Source organism: Notothenia rossii (assembly GCF_949606895.1).
Source record: "Notothenia rossii genome assembly, chromosome: 1".
In the NCBI taxonomy this organism is placed as follows: domain Eukaryota; kingdom Metazoa; phylum Chordata; class Actinopteri; order Perciformes; family Nototheniidae; genus Notothenia; species Notothenia rossii.
Genome location: NC_136912.1, coordinates 29,210,710 through 29,230,604, shown reverse-complemented (window position 1 = coordinate 29,230,604; position 19,895 = coordinate 29,210,710). Strand labels below are relative to the sequence as shown.

Genomic DNA, 19,895 nt, shown 5'->3' with positions numbered 1-19,895 from the left:
TTTCATCAAGTCTAACTTTAAGTTTTTCTCCTATAAGTGAGCTTCCCATGAGGATTCACGTCACTTCTGCAACACACAGATTCAACCCTTATATGTGTTCAGTTCTGCAGGGATGATGTATCTGTGTAAGATCACGGAACACCTTTTTAATTTTTTAAAGCGTCATTGCAATCACCAGAAATGCAAATCTATATCTTGGTCACATGACTTCGATGACCCATACACTAAGCTTTAGCCAGAAAAGTGTTTTCGAAAGTGATGACGTTTATGTCCCAGAAAGCCTCTTTGGTTTAACAAAGCTGTTACTAGCAGACGCCTTTTTCAAGAGACATAAAGGCTTAAAAATTAACAACTGAGGTATTAACGGACATATTTTATGATGTAGAATTAAAATCTCTTAAGCTTGTGTTAACCACAGGCACATAACCAAAAACCCATTCAAAAAAACAAAAAGGCCAAGAAAAGGTTGACTAATTCCGTGTTGTTGGACTCATTCCTGAAGCACTCTAATGCCCTGAGACAAAAAATGCTAAAGTGCTCCATTTTGACATTTAACAATGGTCATTATTCAGACACAACTGTACCATAGCACCTACTTTAATAGAGCCCTAAATTTACCTCAAATGAATTTCCATGAATTAGTTCATTAAGTTAAGCAGAGAGAAGGAAATGCACCCACCATTATGGACATGGTATGTGCTCGTTTAGGCAGAAGGATAATGGGAGGAAATGAACGTGATTACAGAGTTACTGAAGAGGTATGGCAAGGAGGGAAAAAAGGCCAATAATGTTGTGTGTGAAAGTGGGGTCTATTTCCTAGGAAAATGTTTGACTTTATTATTGCCTGACAATTTAATTGCTATATTCTCATGCCCACAACAAAAGCAGAGCTAAAGTAATCACAGTATTCCTGAATGTTTGGTCCTGCTCAGTGCTGATTGCCTGACATCCTGGTTTCAAAGCTGCGCTATCTTTTCACATACAGTACAACAAGTTTATTTTGACATCAAAACATGCCATTTTTTTCGTCGCTAGAGTTCATAGCATAGTTTACACTCTTATAATTGGTCATGGGTAGAGTTCCTCAACAATGATCTTCTGCGACAGAAGTGGAAGTCAGGCTATAAACAATTTCTCTGGGTTTATTTGTCTATTCAGCCCCATAGTTCTTGGATAGCTGCGTTTAGCAACAGATATTTAGGCTGAGAAGTGTTTAGTCTAAAGGATCAATGAGCTCACTGATCCTGCTCAGAGTGCATGATGAATTCAGGCACTGATTCAAAGTCGGTAACATTCAACAGAAAAGTGGTTATCAGATCTGTAGCTGGGACTCCTTTTGATGACAAATAAATACCCAGTTATGGTCTTATCTAAACATACTAACGTCTCACACCATGAGTTCACCAGACATGGTGAGTAAATGAATCACCAGAAAGACTTGAAAGTGCACTTCATGGACACTGTGTGAGGCTATGTTTATTCTTCATATCTTACCCTGTCCAAGCTGCGCCCTGTTGAGCGCCTCTTTGGCCGTCCCGAAGCCCAGCTCTCTGCAGACCACGGTGGCTGCAGCGATGTCCCACAGGTGGTCACACACCGTGCCCCACTTGCCCTCCTTGAGCACCTCAACACGGCCTTCCCCAATACGGGGCCCCGCCTTCAGACGCACCATAGGCTGGAAGGAGAACAAAGTATGTTTAGATGCAAAATATCAAAGTAATTTAAATTATCTGGAAATCTTACACTCAGCTAATGTTGTTCTTAGTGTTTTAAAATAAAACTGCTTATTTCTAGATTTCAGCTTGATAATAGTATTTGGTCTACTTATTTGGCACGGTGTAATGGCCTCTTGATCTGCCAACCTGCTGGATTATGTTTTTCTTTTGTTTCTGGTCTTTATTTCAGTGTAGAAGTATTTCCTGTTTTACTTTGTTACCTCTCCATTCATTTCAAGTAACTTCCTGCCTTTGTGTGTTTTCCCTCCAGTTTTTCATTGATTGCTACTTTCCAACTCCATTCAGGCAGTTCCTTGTTCTTTTCCTGTTAATGTCTTCGGAATAACCTGACAGCTACCTGCCGGACCTACATCTTGATTTGGATAGTAAGCTTATTTCCTCAATTAATCATTTGACTCTTCCTGCTCCCTCCACATCAGTTCATCTTTGTTTGTCTCCAATCCTGCAATACCTATAGTTTGATAAACTGCTTAATGAAAAGTAGAAGAAGATTTTACTTTTAAAGGAGTAGTTTTGAGAAATAAGCTAAATAACGTACCTGCTGATAGTTAGTTAAAAACATGGAAACCACTGCCATGAGATGGTTAGCATATCTTAACACAAAGACTGGACAGCGAAAACAGCTAACTCGGATCCGTCCTTAGTAAATAGCACAGCTAAAAAAAACATTTCAGTTGTTTTGTAGTACCTTTTTTGTTTAGTTTTGTTATCTAACTTGTTACATAGTTAGCTTAGAGGTTCTGGTAGGCAGATTTTGAGACCCTGATGAAACACTGGCTAGCTGTTTACTGCTTTTAAGCTAACCAGTTGATGGTTGCATTGTTTTCTTACTTAAGTCATTATTGAACTTTCACAATGAGTTACTGATTTTCTACGGTTTAAAAAGTAAGATAAGACATGGTAAATAGTTTGCTTAAGTGAGTACTTTGGACAGAGCCATGCTAATGTTAGCTGACTGCTTTCATTAATTATGCTAGGCTATGCTCCATATTGCAGCTTTACATTTAGTGGAAAGATAGGCAGGTAGTTTTGAAATTGTATTGAATTTACATTTTCAAACTAGTCCATTATTAACACATTTGTTTATCATCTATATTTGTTTAACTTCCACCTCCATACTGACCGGCACGGCGGGTGGTGCAGGCGCTCTGCCATAGCGGGTGAACTGGGATCCTGGGACACAGCGGACTACAGCGTGCATGCCATTGTTGCATGGGACATTATTCCTGGGGAGGGACAGCTTGGCCTGACACTGAGACAGAGAGACCTCCACACCCTGACACTGCACCTTCTCCACCCAGTAGGCCTTCTTCCCGATCAGTGTTCTCAGCCTGGGATGGTAAAAGAAGAAGTTGGTGGAAAGAGACAGGTATGTTTGTGATTTGACACATAACTAATGGTAAAACAGGGGTTTTAATCTAATCTGGATTTTACCTGGAGGATGGATCAGCTATCTTGGAGTCCCAGATTTTCCTAAAAAGAGGGAGACAACACACTGGAGTTACAAGTATGCCTCTTTACATCCAGTAGACTAAACAACCAGCTGTCCTATACTAACTGCGCACTCCCACAGTCTGCTCCTGTGCCCACTCGCATCTCCTCAATCATCGTTTCTTCTCTTTCTTGATGTACCTTCTCTTCCCTTCTGTCTATCAACCCTGAAATAAACAAACTGAGAGCTTTGAAAGAGACACAACATGCTGGGAAGGGCGTGTGTGTCTTTGGATAAACATAGTCCTCGCCTTAGTAACAGGGAGGGAGAAAGAGAGAGGCTGATTTACAATAACGGATCACATAACTCTTCCTTTCTTTCCTCCAAAACCACCACCTACTTGTCATAACTTTTTATAGATCTTTCATTTCTACAGCCATGGGTATTTCTGTTTCAGTGTGTTTGTCTATATGTCTACAGTGAATGTCTGGTTTGGGGCATCCATGTGGAAAGAAAAACTATAAATATAAATAAGCCACTATACATTAATCCCTTTCAAGAAGCCTTATTGAGGTCTGCCAACTCCAACAGGGTTTTCTAAACTATGTCTCTAGTTTTATGGATATTACGTTAAACTAACACAGTACACAGTATGTGTTCACAAATAAGGAACCCCTATGCCTATGCACACACACACAATCCATGCTCAAACCTGAAAAGTTAAAGAAAAAAGCAAACAGTCAATAAAAAAGGGATGATTCACAAACCAGACGTAGTCTGGGTAGTCTCCATCTATCACACACACACACACAAACACACACAAACACACACACACACACACACACACACACACACACACACACACACACACACACACACACACACACACACACACACACACACACACACACACACACACACACACACACACACACACACACACACACACACACACACACACACACACACACACACACACACTCGAGCTGACCACTTGCATCTAACAGTGCGACCACAGACAGGTGCAGTGTGACTGACGCCCCTTCATGAATGTGCTTGAATTAAATGAGTCACCACACCAAATATAAAGTTAACCGTATAACCAGATTCATGATGCAATTAAATATTTGGCAACCTAAAACGGGAAATGTATCCTCTCTTGTGGAACTCCAGTATACCGGTAATCCACAAGTTATTAAAGTACCAATATTAGATGAGAAGTGTGTTTTTGGGCTGGAGGGGCCTTCAACGAAACCTACAATAAACCCAGAGCCAGACAATCTGCTTTATGGAACAAAACTGCTCTTTAGCTGCCAAATGCTCAACTATCTTCACCAGCTGTGTTAAAAGTTGGAGTTTAATCAATGTAGACCATTGATTTATCAGACAGAATATAAACATATGTATTGTTTCTAGTAATATTAAAACATTGATCAGTGCAATTTTAAGAAGAATATTTGAAAACAATATTGTACTTTTTACCCCATGAACTGAGTACGATGTGTATTGGCTTGTGTCTATCTGGGTGTGTAATTATAAGCTTATCTGTATGTGTCTGCACGATTTTAAATGTTTTATAACTCGGTGCTAAATCAAAATGAGAGAGACGGCTGTGAGGGGGTGTTAGTTCATGGTTTGGAGAAGGGGGAGGAGGGGGGAGTGCTACCCATATAATTGCCTGCTCTGCTTGGCAGTGTCTGCTGTGCGGTCGAGCAGTAGCATGTTGGTTCACACACACCAGACATGGAAATATGCACGTACATATCAACTTTCCCTGCGTTGCCTCTGTAAAAATGAAGCTCTTTAAATGTGCAGCGTTGTTACCCAACCTTATGAATGCATTCTGGGAGACAAGGAGCAAGTGATGTAAGTCTCTATGAACTGGACAACTTATATGTGCATTGCCTAACTTCACAGTATGAGGAAAACCATGTTCTTCTGGTTTTCACATAAGACACATTTATGTTTTCCTGCTGAGAGCCAAAAACACAGTGGTGATTTTGTTCTTTTTCAGGTCGGAAACACACGTTTGAGCTGGGTTGAGGCTCTTCTCCATCTTTTAAGGAGATGGTGAGGAAGGGAGGTGAACAACAGCATCAACCCTCAGGCACAGAAAACAGGTTGTGACCGCAGCAGTGCAGCACTGCTGAATCATTTTATCCAGGAGAACACTTTCATACTGCTCAGGAGCTTCAGCTTGATGCAAGTTTTTTGCAATTATGACCACACAATACCATAAGCCACACTGGAGAGGGGATCTTACTGTAAGCGGAAAACAGAAATAACCTATTATTATACTGCATGAATGCAAAGCTTCCTGACTGGAGTAAATCGGCTCACTGAGGAGAGAGGTTCCAACAATAGTTCAGCCTTTAGACTGTCCCATCAACCTCCAATGAACCACAACTCAAAGGGGTCATTATTATTATTTTGGCTTTTCAGCTCAATTGCAACAAAGGCCTAAAAAGGCCTTAACTGAGAAGGGGCATTATGGCCTCCTAACAAACATGTTCCTATACAACAAAACTGCATTTTCTATTATGTTTTGAAGGAAACTTATTTTCTCCTGGATTATGTTAGTCTTTAACACATCACAAATATATTTTAAAGCTACTCTCTAATAGTCTGTGAAGCGTGAGTTGGGGTAGTGGATAGGTAGCTAAACTAAACACAGACCTGTCACCCTGGAGACCGCTGTTGTTTTAATTTCAACATTAACCATGTGCTTCAAGCTGCGACTGTAATACATTTGGGAGTGCAGTTTTGTTGTATGGGAATGTAATTTTATTGGAGACACGGTTGGGAGGGCAGAAGGAGCCGTGGGTTCACAGAAATTAGAATAACTGAAGTTACTGTCAGCCTCAAAGAGAGTGTGGATGTGATGAAACAAGGGAGCTTGAAATTGGCTTTAGTACTTGCCTTTTGTAAGCACAGCAAAGTAGAGGAGTATTTAAGCAGCTGTAAAAAGGCGCTGAACAATTTAACGGGCTGAGACAAATGCAGTCACACCAAAAAAATAAAAAAGGAAACAACCACATGGTCTGAGAGGGAAGTGCTGACACAGCACAGGGTTTACAGCAGGTTCAGTTAAGAGCAGAGAATATTGTAGAGCATCTCTCAAACCATAATTATAGCTGTGGACACAAACCCAGAGAAAAGCAGGCATGGACCATTGACAGCAAAGTGGGTAACACCAGTAAGACAGGATGTGACTGTTATCACATCCTATCTTCCTTGGATAAATATCAAAATAACTCTACCATGCTTTGAGGCTTGGCACAGCAGTTCTTTGATCTAAACTCCTTACTCGGTCATAAACCAGAGTATTGGACACTTTTAAATATTGACCTGATGGTGGCCCTTGATGAAAGGTTAAGGGTTGTACAAGTTATCAAAATGAACTCTGAATAGGACATTCATGTTTGTAAAAATATCATAGCAATCTGTCCTGTAGGTGTCGAGACATTTCACTAAAAAACACAAATGAAAGGTCAGGTGATCACCAACAATTCCTTGTGTTTGAACTATACATGTCTGTAATAAATGTTGAGCCTTCCCAATCGAGAGAAATGGATATTATCCACTGAATAAGTGAAACATTTGACATGCTGGTGGAGCTAAAAGAAGAGTCTGGGATCATCAAAGTTATGAGGTTTGATCCTCTGGGTACCATGACCATGACCATGAGTGACCAAACTGCATTATTCACTGAGGACCAATAATGCAAAAGGTCATGGTCATCTATCCCATGTTTTTGAAAATGTTGACTGGACCAAACTAGAGGAATGGATGACGGACATTGGCATCCCAAGAACCATGGCTTTGTGTCTAAATGGATGACAAACAAAAAATTAAAACTTACTCCCCATCTTTGATGTTTCCTGTCGAACAAACATAGCTGCTCCAGTCGTCTCCCACATCGAAGGGAGGAGGTAGACAAAAAAAACAAACAACATTCTCCTGCCTGGTCCACTCTTTACACAAACCACTGATGTTTTTCAGTATCGTTGTCCATATTTAAAAGTTTGCACCGGGAACATGCTAACCACCTTGGACCCGAAAAGTCTTCTTGACCAAATGGAATCACCTATTTGATCGAATTTCTGAGGTTTAGATTTTCTCACACTCAATGAGTATTAATTACTAAACTGTGGTCAGTGTGGTTAACAGGGCAGCTGAGGAGAAGCTCTGCACAGCTGAGTTGGACACAAGGAGTAATCTTTGGCAACATTTAGAGACAGCTGGTGTAGGGCACGTCAGCGGTCAGTACAGTGGTCCTGTTAGCCGTGCCATAAAAAGACCTCTGTGGGCAGACATGCGGACACACATTGGGTTGTGTTGAATGTGCACGTGTGTGTGTGTGTGTGTGTGTGTGTGTGTGTGTGTGTGTGTGTGTGTGTGTGTGTGTGTGTGTGTGTGTGTGTGTGTGTGTGTGTGTGTGTGTGTGTGTGTGTGTGTGTGTGTGTGTGTGTGTGTGTGTGTGTGTGTGTGTGTGTGTGTGTGTGTGTGTGTGTGTGTGTGTGTGTGTGTGTGTGTGTGTGTGTGTGTGTGTGTGTGTATTTGCGTGTATTTGCGTGTTTATTCGTTTGTGAAATGCATACATGGATTTTGAACAGGTCTTGTAAGAGACCTTGCGATGAGGGCGGGGGTATGGATTTATTTGCATGTGTGTATGTGAGCTATTGGGGTTTGCTATGGCATATGTGTGAAGGCTTTGAAGATTGTTGTAGTTTCCAAAGCGGGTATTGATGGCTAAAGCCAGACAATTTATTTTTCAGTTATGATAATTTACAACAAATATAAACCTGAAGTTTTCCCTAACTAGCCTCTGTACTAGCTTGTATTAATGTAATTAATAATAATCATTTTAATGTTAATATTTTGAATGAAGCTTGAATCTTAAAACTATTAGATACAGTGACATCCTGTACGTAAAATATAAATGTTATTAATGATCTTACAGAAAGATTGATACTCCAAAGCTGATATTAGTGGCATCTCTGCCACCTCTAAACAAGCCTGCTATTTTCCCTCAGACTCTCTATCCAAAAGGCACAGTTTGTATTTACACTTAGGTTGAATAGGAGTTTGTTTTCAGTCTGCCATTTTGCTTTGGAAAGTGCTGCTGCACACAGTTTTAACTGAAGGTTTCTTAATTATATGAGATTAGAAACCATGTAAGGGAGGGTTCAAGTAAAGACACACACCATGATGATGATGATGATGATAATAATCTTTTCGTCTGGATCTGACATTAATAACATACTATCGAAGACTATTTTAGAGGTCTGTGCAGGGGCCTTCTCAGCCAATGGGCAGACAGGCCGTGTTCGGCTAATGCCACAGTGGACATGTCGTGCCAGTGTGGTTGTTCTAATGACAGCAGTTGAGGTTAACCTCTACTACAGGGGGAAGGAACAGCAATCCAGGCACGGGGCCGCCTAATCCGTGAAGGGATGTGTAGTCCACCGCACTTTTCCATCCCTTTCATAACATACACACGCACACACTCTTTCTGCCTCCCTCCTCCTCAGTCACTTTGCTGTGTCCACACTCTCACCTGTAGGCGTTCTGGTCAAACGCTTCTGCCGCAGGGAATCCTAACATGCCACAGACGACACGGCTGCTGCTGAGGTCCCAGCCCTGGTTACACACATGACGCCACCTCCCAGCATGCTTCACTTCCAACACTCCTTCCGTCACCAGATCACCATGGTTTTTGGCCAGCACGGGCCGAAGACGGGCCTCCTCTAAGTGAACCCTTTCAGATCCCTGCAATTAGAAATCATTCTTTAATGATGATAAAGAGTTGAGTATAGCACTGTTAATCCTGAATAAAGTCCGCCACAGGATACACTCTCTGACAAATTATAACAGCAAACATGACGTAATCTTTATTCAAACAAAAATGTGTTTGAAATATCTGCAATCGAGGAAAGAATAACATAAGATGACATGCTACGTCTTTAATCATCAAGCTCTCTAATCATCCACATAAAAGCCAGCAGGAAGGAAACCAACAGAAAAACAGAGAATTTGCTTAAAGTGTCACGATGATTACAAAATGGTCAGGAAAGTGTAAACTCTGCAAGTTCAAAAGGAAAGAAAGCCAAACACAAGTGATAAATGTCTTGCAATTTCCTCTGTTCGGAGTTTCTTGCATGTTTGAAGAGAGGGGCTGTTGAGCTTCTGGTGGTTGAGTCCTGAACTAAACGCTGCGAAAGAGCTGGATCTGGAAAAGTTCTGGTTTTAAGTTTGCCTCTAATTAAACATGTCCACTGGCCTGTGGCTCCACAAAAGTCATTCATCTATGGGAGTCTGAAGAAAAGCTTGATTGGACTAATTATTTGCAGTGTACTAGAGGCTTTGTGTGTTTGTCAGTGTGATTTTACCTGTGTGTAGTGCACATCAGTCTCCAGTCCAACGTCAGGATAAACAGGCTCTGGTTCGACATGGTTCCCACTGAGCTGCTGCTGTCTGACATTCCTCGGCTGGGGCTGAGCCTGGCTCTCTGCTCCTCCTCTCACGGCTGCGGGACTGTTCCTCTCTGTCTCCTGTCTCTGCCTGTAGGATTGGACGTTTATCAGACGTGAAGGCAGCTCGTGCCCTTGTGGCATGGGTTGTTGGTTTGCTCTGGAACCGCCTCGATTCCTTCTCAGGATCTGGATCTCATGGCCATTTTCCTGTGGCGTGAGGTTGCTTCGACGAGAAGAAGTAGGGTTACGATGAAGGGCGATCTCATGACCCCTTCCAGGGGATGAGGAGATGAGGGCTGGGGGAGGATTTGACTGTTGCGGTTGCGGTGGTGGGTTTCTCTGTCTTGGCTGGTTTGGCTGCCGCCTAGGGGATGAAGGAGCCTCCTCCACTGTGACGGCGGGGGAGCCAGGTCTCCTGTCTGGGCTGCAAATGACCCCCAGGTCCTCAGCGTGGGTGCAGTCGTTGATGCCCCAACCATTGGAGGGACAGTCTGCAATGGAGAGCTCTGTGCCCGTGCAACGAACATTGTCCAACCAGATCAGACCTAGCAGCAAGAAAGGGTTGTAAGTTTGAGAATTTAAATATATAAAAACTTAAAGGTCTCCTATTATAGTATTTTTAGGCATATATTATAGGCCTCTGATATATAACAATATATAAAAAAAGATTTTAAGAAGTATTTTGCTCAAAATACCAAACAGATCACCCATTCTAGCCATGCCCTTTATCCTTCTATTTCAGCCCTGTTAGAAAAGTGCTGATTCTGGGGTCTGTAGCTTTAAAAAAAAAAAAAAAAAGAGCGTGCGGGGGAGCTTATGCAGGAGAATTCTACCCAGATACTCAGCTAAATGCTGCCGTGATGAAATACCATATCATGTTCAAAACCACATCAAGGATTATTTCTGAAACAGTATGGAGCTCAAATGCTTTTTCTCTTGCGGGTTTACTAAAAGGTGAGTTCCTTTTTATTTCCTGCTTTTTTACACATACTCTCTCCAGTACAGGTTAGCTCTGAGTGTTAGCGATGCTTGCTAATGTCAACAAAGACCATGTTACCTCCAAAACACGTTGCACATTGTTTCTGATAGCGAGTTTCTGATAGGGCCGTGCGTGTAAAGCCAGCCCACATTTCAGATATTACGTCATGACCGCAGCAAATCTGGATCAGCTCCGTTGTACCCCCGTTTTTAGGGATTTGGGTACGGAGGAAAGGAGAGAGGGTTTTGTTTTCTGATACTTTGTGAGTTCCCTGACACGCCAGGGACACATACTTATGTATAAAAGACATCAAAAAGTGAATTTTGCATGATAGGAGACCTTTTTAATTCGTAAGGTGTTCCAAACGAAACACAATTTGGTGGACATACCTTGTCCCTCGCCGAACTTTGCACTGTGCGCCCAGGTCAGGCCGCGTTGGTAGCCCAGCTGTTGGCACACCACATTGGCCAGGTTAAGGTCCACCTCGTCATCACACACTGTGCCCCATGCGCCATTGTAGAACACCTCCACTCGTCCCTCGTTTGTATTGCGCCGACCTGCGCCTGCCAGACGTACAAGCACTTCCTGGCCAGACAGCGCAGGGGGGTAGAGCAGGAGCAGGAGGAGGAGTGTGGACATTGAGCTGAGGCACAGCATCCTGCACGGGGAAACAGAAGAAGAGATGAGACCTCCTCATGGGAATGAAAATGGAAGCGTGTGATGTGAGGTAAAGAGAACTAAAACAGAGTAGATGTATGTAAAGCAGGAGCTCCTAAATATATATACACATGTTACCACAAAAATCACACAAAGCCATGGAACTCACATTCCATACTCTGACTAAACATATAATTTAAAACTTCTCGTCTAACCCTAATGGGACATTGTGCTGTAAAATGAAAGATTGATAGATGTTTTTATGTTTTTAAATAATCAGTAATTTAAAGGACAGTCAGGGACTTGAGGAACATAGTGGAAGCGTAGCACTCAGTCTGAACCAGTCAGGGCAAAGGGAGTAATAACCAAAGCTAAAAGTAGCCTCTCAGTCCAGCCAACGGAAACTTTGGCTTTCCGCAAACCCTCAACCTTAGCTGCATGCATTTAGCCAACAGACACAAATGCAAATAAACACAGTCATAAAAATGTTCTCACACATAAATAACGCAGCAGGTCTGTGAGAGATATTTTGGTTAATGATTCATTTAACCTTGGAATAACCCTATAAAACCCTGTTTTCTAATAGATGGGAAGAAACTGGTGAAATAAGAAGCAAGAAGATAATATATTTTGAAGATGAAAAACTCCTCATAGTAATTCATCCAGCCAGGGCTCAATGAAATTCTGCTTTCATTAAAACTAAATTCAGCGAGCCTGAGCAAATATAAGTTGATGCAAGCGAAAGGGCATAATTAAGGTTGTTAAAGGAGGGATGAGGCGTGGGTGAGTTCATCCAGGTGCAGGGATAAAATATTTTATAATTAAGTTTAAGTAGAGTTTAGCAATAGGTGAAGTAAAGAGAAAAATGCTGAGGCCAAACTCACCTATCTGTTGATCACAGCCTGAAGTCACGAGGAGAAAGAAGGGAGAGAGCTCTGGAGGAAAGGAAGGCAGTGAGCTTGGTCCTGCTGTCTCTCTTTTCTCCTCTTCTCCCTCCCTCTTTCTTTTTCTGTCACTCCCTCAGATCTGCTAATTCATCCATCCCTCCCATTTTCTTCATTTATGCAACTTTTTTTTTTCTCTTTTTCATAAGGTCACGTTTGTCCTATCCATCACCTAACGTCCATTTAACCATGGACATCAGTGAAAACACAAAGGAAATACAATCTGAACATGATAAATAAACTTCAGGTTACTTGTAGTCAAATCAGACATACTGAATAATTGATGCACCCCAACATAGATTTATGAACACTTACTTTACTCACTTACATTATATTGCTACTCTTTTCAAATTAAGCCAACCACTTTCTCACAGGTCACATGGGCTCAACTTATAAAAGTGTCATTTTATAAGGGTTTTCCCTCACAAAACATGTTAAATACTGTAAAATGCATGGTAAGAGAATATTAGTTTTATTGTTTGTGCCCTGAACCGTGTGTATCAAAGTCTTGCCCAATCCTAATTGAAACTCAAAAAAAAAAAAATCACTTTCCCTTCTGATGTCTGAAAAACTGAAAGGGCGTGCATTTTCATACCACACAATGGTAAAGCTACATGCTCACACACACACACACACACACACACACACACACACACACACACACGCACACACCACAGTGCTGGCACCGTCCCATGCCCACAGTTGGTGGTGTCATAACTTAAATACTATGTGCTGCGCAGTAAGAATGGAGCCTGTCTGAACTATTCTTTCTCTTTGCATAAAGTTCAGTTTCGTAACATCCTCAGTCGTGGCACCTCCTCACATGGAGGAAGCTCTCTAAGAATAGAGATGGATGGAGCTCCATATTAAAAAAAAAAGGAACAACACGAAGCACATATTCCTAAAGATGACACTAGAATGCTTTGACGATAAAAAACAGACCCTAAAACTAAATATGAATTAAAAAATACAATTCAAGTGTGATTTATGTCAATTGTAAAAAGTTTAGATGCTTCTTTTCAATTCTTCTTTTGTTAGATGACTTTAGAAATCTTGACGTTCTTCATCACTAGATTTAAGTACGGTTCAGCAGAGAGAAATGAATAACAACAGGTAGCTCGTCTAACAACACAAATTTCAAACACATATCAATAACTGTGCTACTAACGTAAAACAATTGGTTACATCTTAATCTGTGTGATTGAAGATTTTAACATGAAGATTTTTTAACCTATAAAATATACCTACAGTAAAGACAAGCAGCTCACTGTAATGAAATGTGACATGAGACAATATATTGAGGCTCAAGAGCTCCCTCTCATGGAGTGGATATTTTGTATACAGTAAATGCTACAGGAGAACCATTTAACCCCTCTCTTGCGTTTCCGGTCAAAAGTGACCGAATGACTTTTGTTTTAATCATAAATATTGTGTTTTTCATCCAATTTCCTCAATACCTTATGTTATCCTCCACACCAGGCCTCTGAACATATACACTTGATGATCACCACTTGCATTGAATTTTGAGTGATTTATTCAACAGTGAAACACCCTTGACGTTTTCGGTCAGAATTGACCGCCATAGAAAATGAATGGGTTTGAGTGTATTATGTTCATCCTGCAGATGGAAAACATCTATATACACACACACACGCACATGTTACGGGAACCTTTCCCTTTCTTGCGCTGTTTGATACAATGTATCATACCTTCTCACAGGTGCGAGCTCTGTGCCCCTCGAGAAACACAAACCTCTCACTTTCTCACGCTGAATGCACCTCCCTTACTGGCTCTCAAGCAGTTATATTTGTGCCTTGCTCACATTTGACTCATTGACACAATGAGCAGGCGACTGATTAGCCGATTTTCTGTACGAGGGGCGCCGGACACATTTTTTGAACCAGATGAAGAGGAGATTGAACCAGATGAAGAGGAGATAGAGGAAGATGTCTCAGAAATGGAAGAAAACAGCGATCCAGACTATTATATTAGTCTATGAGCCTACAACAGACCAGGAAGAGGCACCTTAGATAGAGGCCCCTGAGGGAGAGGAGCCTGAGGTGACATTCCACAATTTTGCATTGCCAACTATGTGCGTGAACACACGTGAACACGCGTGAGCACGCATGAGCACCCATGCATGCACGCATGCACGCACGCACGCACACACACACATGCACACACACACATACACACACACACACACACACACGCACACACACACACACACACACACACACACACATTCTGATATGGTATATTTCTCTTTCAATAAATGTTAATTGAAGAAAACAGTATCAGTGTCTTATTTTACATTCATCACAGTGAATGCTGAACTTGATGGGCCCACCCGTGGGTCCGGACCATGGCATGAAACACTGGCTTGCTTGTATCAAATCAATACATCCCATACATCATTGGAACGGGAAGAATCTCAGCTACAACACCAACTAAAGCATTTCCATCTCCAGTAAACACAGCCTACATGGCAAGCATTTTTATAATATACAGTAATGTAAAATAAGCACTATCTTTGAACTTACTGCCAAAAATAATATGAAATTCGCCCCTGGTGTCATTCTGTCTGTCACCCCTTGATTCCACTTGCTTTGACTGTTCAAATGAGATGTCAACCATCAAAACTGGATATGTGGTTCCAGTGATATCACTGTGCATAACACACCGGTACATTTTGAGTGATAATAGCATGTGAAGGGGGGTATGACCTAATGCAAGAGAAGGGTTAAAAGAATATAAATACAGTTTCTGAGTATATCTTTCACAACTGCATTGTACCCTGTTTATATTGTATATTAAACTTGACTGTTAAACTTGAAAGGGACTTCAAAGCCTTCCTCCCTTTACATTGTGACTGTATTATGTTTAGTTAATCATTATGTGTAAGAAATGCTGTAAAACTTATCAGTACAACAGTGTATATGGAGGTCAGTAAGCAACTCTGCAGTATTGTTTTCCTTATTACACAAAAAAGAATTCAGCACATTGTTGATAGTTGTCAGTATTAGTGATTTTGTGAATTGAAATACCTTTGAGTGTGTTGTTTAATCAATGTTCAGGCTTTCTTGTTTTAATTTTCTTTTACTGATCCTCACAACACAGAAAAAAAACAGACAATACATTCCAGGATGGTAAAATTTGAAAAACAACAAAATTGCTACATTTCACAAAAACACTCCTTGTCATTGCTTTCAGTATCCTAACAGTTTGGAGGCCGCGGGGTATCGTTTTCGGTGGGTCATGCACTTGTCTCTCTCGATGAACAGTGAGTGGGTTTTGCAGTTAATGTCCTTCTCAAGGGTGATGCGTGACTCTTCCAGGTGGGACAGGGAGCGTCTGGCCTCACTCAGCTGCTGCTGCAGGGACGCCACAGTGGCATCAATCTGCCTCACCTCCCCTTCCAAACTGTAAACACGGGAGCAAACCAAATTAACAGGGGGAAGAGGACACATATCGAATGAGACTCTGCATGTGTGTGCATTGTTAGGTTACCTGAACTGGGGCTGATCTCTACAGAGCTCCATGTTGGGTCTGAGGGAGCGGAGGTAAAGTCTGGACTGGGCTACTCTCAGTGGAGCCTCTTTGTTGTGGATGGCTTGCTGCAGCAACACAATGTTCCTCTCCTGGGCCCCAATCTGCTCCAGGACCTAGAAACACCATCACAAAAGAGATATTAAAGGTCTCCTATTATACTATTTGTAGGTATATATTATAGGTCTCACATATATAAAAAACATGTCTCTGAAGTGTTTTGCTAAAAATACCAAACAGATCACCCATTCTAGCCATGCCTCATACCCCTCTATTTCAGCCCTGTTAGAGAAGTGCTGATTCTGGGTCCGTAGATTTCAATTTAAAACAATTCGAAAAAGAAAAGAAAAGAGGGGGGGATCTTATGCCTGCTCATGCAGGAAGATTCTACTGGTAGATGCTATGCTAAATGCTGCCTTGATTAAATGCCATATCATGTTCAAAACCACATCAAGGATTATTTCTGAAACAGTATGGAGCTCAAATGCTTTTTCTCTCACGGGTTTACCACAAGGTGAGTTCCTTTTTATATCCTGCTTCTTTACACATACTCTCTCCAGTACAGCATTAGCAATGCTTGCTAATGTAAACACAGCCCATATTAGTTCCAAAACACATCGCGTATTGTTTCGGGTACAGCAACGTTTCTGATAGGGCCGTAGGCGTAAAGCCAGCCCACATTTCAGATATTACGTCATGACCGCAGCAAATCTGGATCAGCTCCGTTGTACCCCTGTTTTTAGAAAAGTAAAGTAAGGAGGAAAAGAGACAGGGTTTTATTTTCTGACACTTTGTGAGTCTCCTGACACACCGGGGACACATATTTATGTATAAAAGACATCAAAAAGTGCATTTTGCATAATAGGGGACCTTTAGACAATGAGTCACACTGTCAGTCTGTGTGTTGGTCTGTTTCTCTACCTGTGCCAGCTTGGTCTCCATCTGGGTCTTGGCCTCTATCAGCTCCTGAACGCGCCGGCTGAAGGCTCGGTCCACACTGGAGCACTGGAATTCCAGATCTTCAGTGGTGTCCTGCAGCACCTGCTCCACCAGCAGCCTGTCACACACACCAGCATCACTATATTTATCTTCATTAATGTGTAACAATGGGCCTATTGAGGAAAATATATACAAACAAATATCTTATTTTTGCGTGTATCTATGACTATTTTGTAAGTATCATTCAGATTTCTGGAATTAACCAAAGTTTTTCTTATTGTTGCTATTTTCTTAGATAATAGTTAAACGTTTACCAGTGTTCGAGAGAATTCTTACAACGATAACAACAAACAGGTGTTTTTTTTCACTGTCCACAAATATTTTTTCTGACACAAGGACACACAACCCAACCTGAGACTGTGGGTGGTTTGTTCTTCCTGCTGGGCCTTGTTCAGGTTGTCCTGTGTAAACTTTGTCCACGATGTGCAGTTACATACCCTGCAGAAGAACAAATGACACATTGCATGATAGTTATTCAAAATGTTTCTCATTTGATCTGTTTCTAAGATGTGATGATGATACACAGTCATACGCAAACTAGGACTCACTGGTCCTGGAAGGCGGCTGAGCTTGGGTGGTGCCGTGTGTCTGGGCTCATGTTACTGTGTCTTCCACTGTGGTCATCAAAGTTGTATGCCTGGTACTTGTCAGACCAATCCATCTCCAACGTTTGCTTTGCCTCTCGGTTCATCCTGACACACACAGAGACACAAACCCAGGGATATTTAGTGTGAGCTTTAAACTAAAAATGGCCTTTTACATTTGTATTTTTATGTTGGGATGTTACACTCACTTGATCTGACTGACAACTTGAGCTGTAGTTTTCTTCAGAAGAGCCTGGACACTTCTGATCAAGTCCACTTCCTGCAAAACACACAGTCACACACAACTTAGTGTTTATCCTAGTGAGCCCTCTGCTGGTGCTGTTCTCCTCTGACACAAAACTCACTAATAGACACTTGATCCAGAGAATATTACTGTGGAGCATAACTGAGCCAGCATTTTATTGGTGCTCTGAAGGTTACTTTCTCATTGTTGGATACATTATTTGATCAATAAAAAAATAGAAAAATGGAAAAACTGAAAAAGTACTCTAAATCTCAATGTTCTACTTATGTCTGACCAATGGTTCAGAAGCTAAATATACATTCAATATAATTTAAGACAAGGAATAAAAAAGAGCTGGTGGTGGACTTCAGACGGTGCTAACCGGTATACTTTTACCTGGCTACTATGTCGCTTGTAAATTGTGTAATTTCTAGTTTTGTATCTTTGGTTTTTATGCATGCATCTTGAGTGATATACTTAGATATTAAGCTACCTTTGGCTCTTTGCTGTAAAAATCGTAAATGTCCCCTCTGTGGGACGAATAAAGGTATTCTGATTCTGATATTCTGAGACATCCTGTAATAATATGTACTCCCACATGGACAGTGTATTCAATTATGCATTGATTTGGGGTTCAAAGGGCTCATGATTCAGTGTTATGCTACATAGGAAAGGACATGTGATTTTTCAATAAAGAATCTGCGGAAAATTCAAAATAATCTTCGTATAAAATAAAAAAATCCTATAAAAAGAGGTGTGTATTACTCTTCCAGTGTTGTACGAGAATGTTACATAGATATTAAGTCATTGGATCATATGACGTGAAAGCCACTGAAAGGAAATTAGACTTTTCAATAGAGAACTGCTTACATTTCTCAACAGTAATCAGGTCATCGGGTCACAAGACATCGAATCTATTAAAGGTCCCATGTCATGTTCTTCCGGTTATTACCCGTCCCCTTGTGAAGGTTTTTATGCATGTAAACGGTCTGCAGAGTCACAAACCCTCAAAGTACACCCTGTAGCGAGTAAAACTCTAACACAGACAAGACCTGTCTATGCTGCCCCAGAACGCCTCGTTGGAGATTTCTCTTTTTTTCTTCTTCCTGGGTACAGTGACGTGCCCATACCCAAATGGACCAATCCGTGGAGCCGTTACGTTACATCCGCGGAGCCGTCAGGAGCTCCAAGAATCTGTTTAGGACAGAGTGAATACACATACTATACAGAGATGCTGTATGAGAAACCAATGTGAGTTTGGGAAATTGCACAATATAAATCTATTCTAGTAGACCTCAAAAATGGAATTATGATCAGTAGAAATGGCCATGACATGGGACCTTTAAAGGAAATTCAAATATCCAACCTAAGACTATCTTCACAGTGGTATATTTCTCCTATGAATTTATCCAAATATTATTTTATTCTTAGTATGCCTATTGCTTGAATTTCAAATTCATATTGAGATATATATTTTTTCTTTTAAATGCAAAGAAAATGACCCTTATGTCCTGTGTCAGTGTTATACAGTTTAAACAGCAGTACATCAACGTAAAGCCAATGATCACCTTCACCAGCTCCTCTTCCACGGAGTCTCGCACCAGGTCTGGTCCCAGTCTCCGGGCCCTGCAGCTCAGATTATCGGTGGAGATGGCATACGGAGTCTCGGAGGCGTCCAGCGCCTTCTCCAGCCTCGTCTTCAGCGCCAGCAGTGACTCTGTGTCAGCCTGCAGCAGCTCGATGTGCCGCTGTAGCTCAGACTTCCAGCTTTGGATCTCATGCAGTCTCTCCCCCAGTAGACGCGTCCCCTCACCCTGGGTCTTGAAAGTGCCTGTCTCTGTGTCCTGGTGCAGAGCTTTGGACTCTCTTTGGATGCTCCGGGCTGCGTGGCTCTCGGTGCCGGCCTGCTGGAGGATGCTGTGGTAGTTGGAGAACCATTCAGCAGTGCCGTATTTAGCGGAGCGGTAACCGGCTGTGGCTGAGCCCGAGGACGGCTGCGGGACATCCGGCTGTACAGAGAGGTCTCTCTCCTGGACCCCCTGGGCCACAGCTCTGCTGTCATAGTGGGGCCTTGACACTAAGACCTCAGAGCTCATTCTTTGCCAATTCAATTACAGCTAAAAAAAATACGTGAACAGATAAGGTGAATTAAGCCGATGTTGTTATAAAAGCAGTATCAGTTATGTGTCCCCACTCAAGTCCTTAGGCAGACCAAGCTGTGTGTTTGTTTGGTGTTGCCTGGTTACTCATCTTGGCAGGAGCAGCTTTGGCTCAGGTGACTAGTTACCAAACTGA

The 19,895-nt window shown here is 41.7% G+C and overlaps 2 protein-coding genes and 1 long non-coding RNA gene across 6 annotated transcripts in view; 1 reads left to right on the top strand and 2 right to left on the bottom strand.

The window, feature by feature from the left end:
- Positions 1–12,491, bottom strand: part of LOC307029957 (lysyl oxidase homolog 4-like) — a 19,806-nt gene extending 7,315 nt beyond the window's left edge. The window contains exons 1-7 of one of the 2 annotated variants that reach the window (XM_079666148.1): positions 12,165–12,491; positions 11,013–11,281; positions 9,561–10,189; positions 8,729–8,940; positions 3,171–3,209; positions 2,860–3,067; positions 1,495–1,675 (exon numbers count right to left, since the gene is read on the bottom strand). In XM_079666148.1, the coding sequence (XP_079522274.1) occupies positions 1,495–1,675; positions 2,860–3,067; positions 3,171–3,209; positions 8,729–8,940; positions 9,561–10,189; positions 11,013–11,280 (1,537 nt within the window). In that variant the 5' untranslated portion in view covers position 11,281; positions 12,165–12,491. Of the gene's footprint in view, positions 1–1,494; positions 1,676–2,859; positions 3,068–3,170; positions 3,210–8,728; positions 8,941–9,560; positions 10,190–11,012; positions 12,107–12,164 lie in introns of those variants that run through there. The other variant, XM_079666149.1, reaches the window with a different exon arrangement.
- Positions 1–19,306, top strand: part of LOC307029975 — a 27,874-nt gene extending 8,568 nt beyond the window's left edge. For 2 of the 3 annotated variants that reach the window (XR_013805461.1, XR_013805462.1), the window contains 4 exons: positions 1,505–1,691; positions 1,987–2,101; positions 2,880–3,105; positions 5,183–7,038. This is a non-coding gene — a long non-coding RNA (uncharacterized lncRNA). Of the gene's footprint in view, positions 1–1,504; positions 1,692–1,986; positions 2,102–2,879; positions 3,106–5,182; positions 7,039–19,177 lie in introns of those variants that run through there. The other variant, XR_013805460.1, reaches the window with a different exon arrangement.
- tekt4 (tektin 4) lies at positions 12,640–19,895 on the bottom strand. The gene is made up of 7 exons (XM_079666168.1): positions 19,169–19,895; positions 17,566–17,636; positions 17,321–17,464; positions 17,124–17,210; positions 16,695–16,830; positions 15,735–15,889; positions 12,640–15,647 (listed from the first exon to the last, which is right to left on the bottom strand). The coding sequence occupies exons 1-7, from the start codon at positions 19,694–19,696 to the stop codon at positions 15,434–15,436; spliced, it is 1,335 nt and encodes a 444-aa protein (XP_079522294.1). The 5' UTR covers positions 19,697–19,895; the 3' UTR covers positions 12,640–15,433.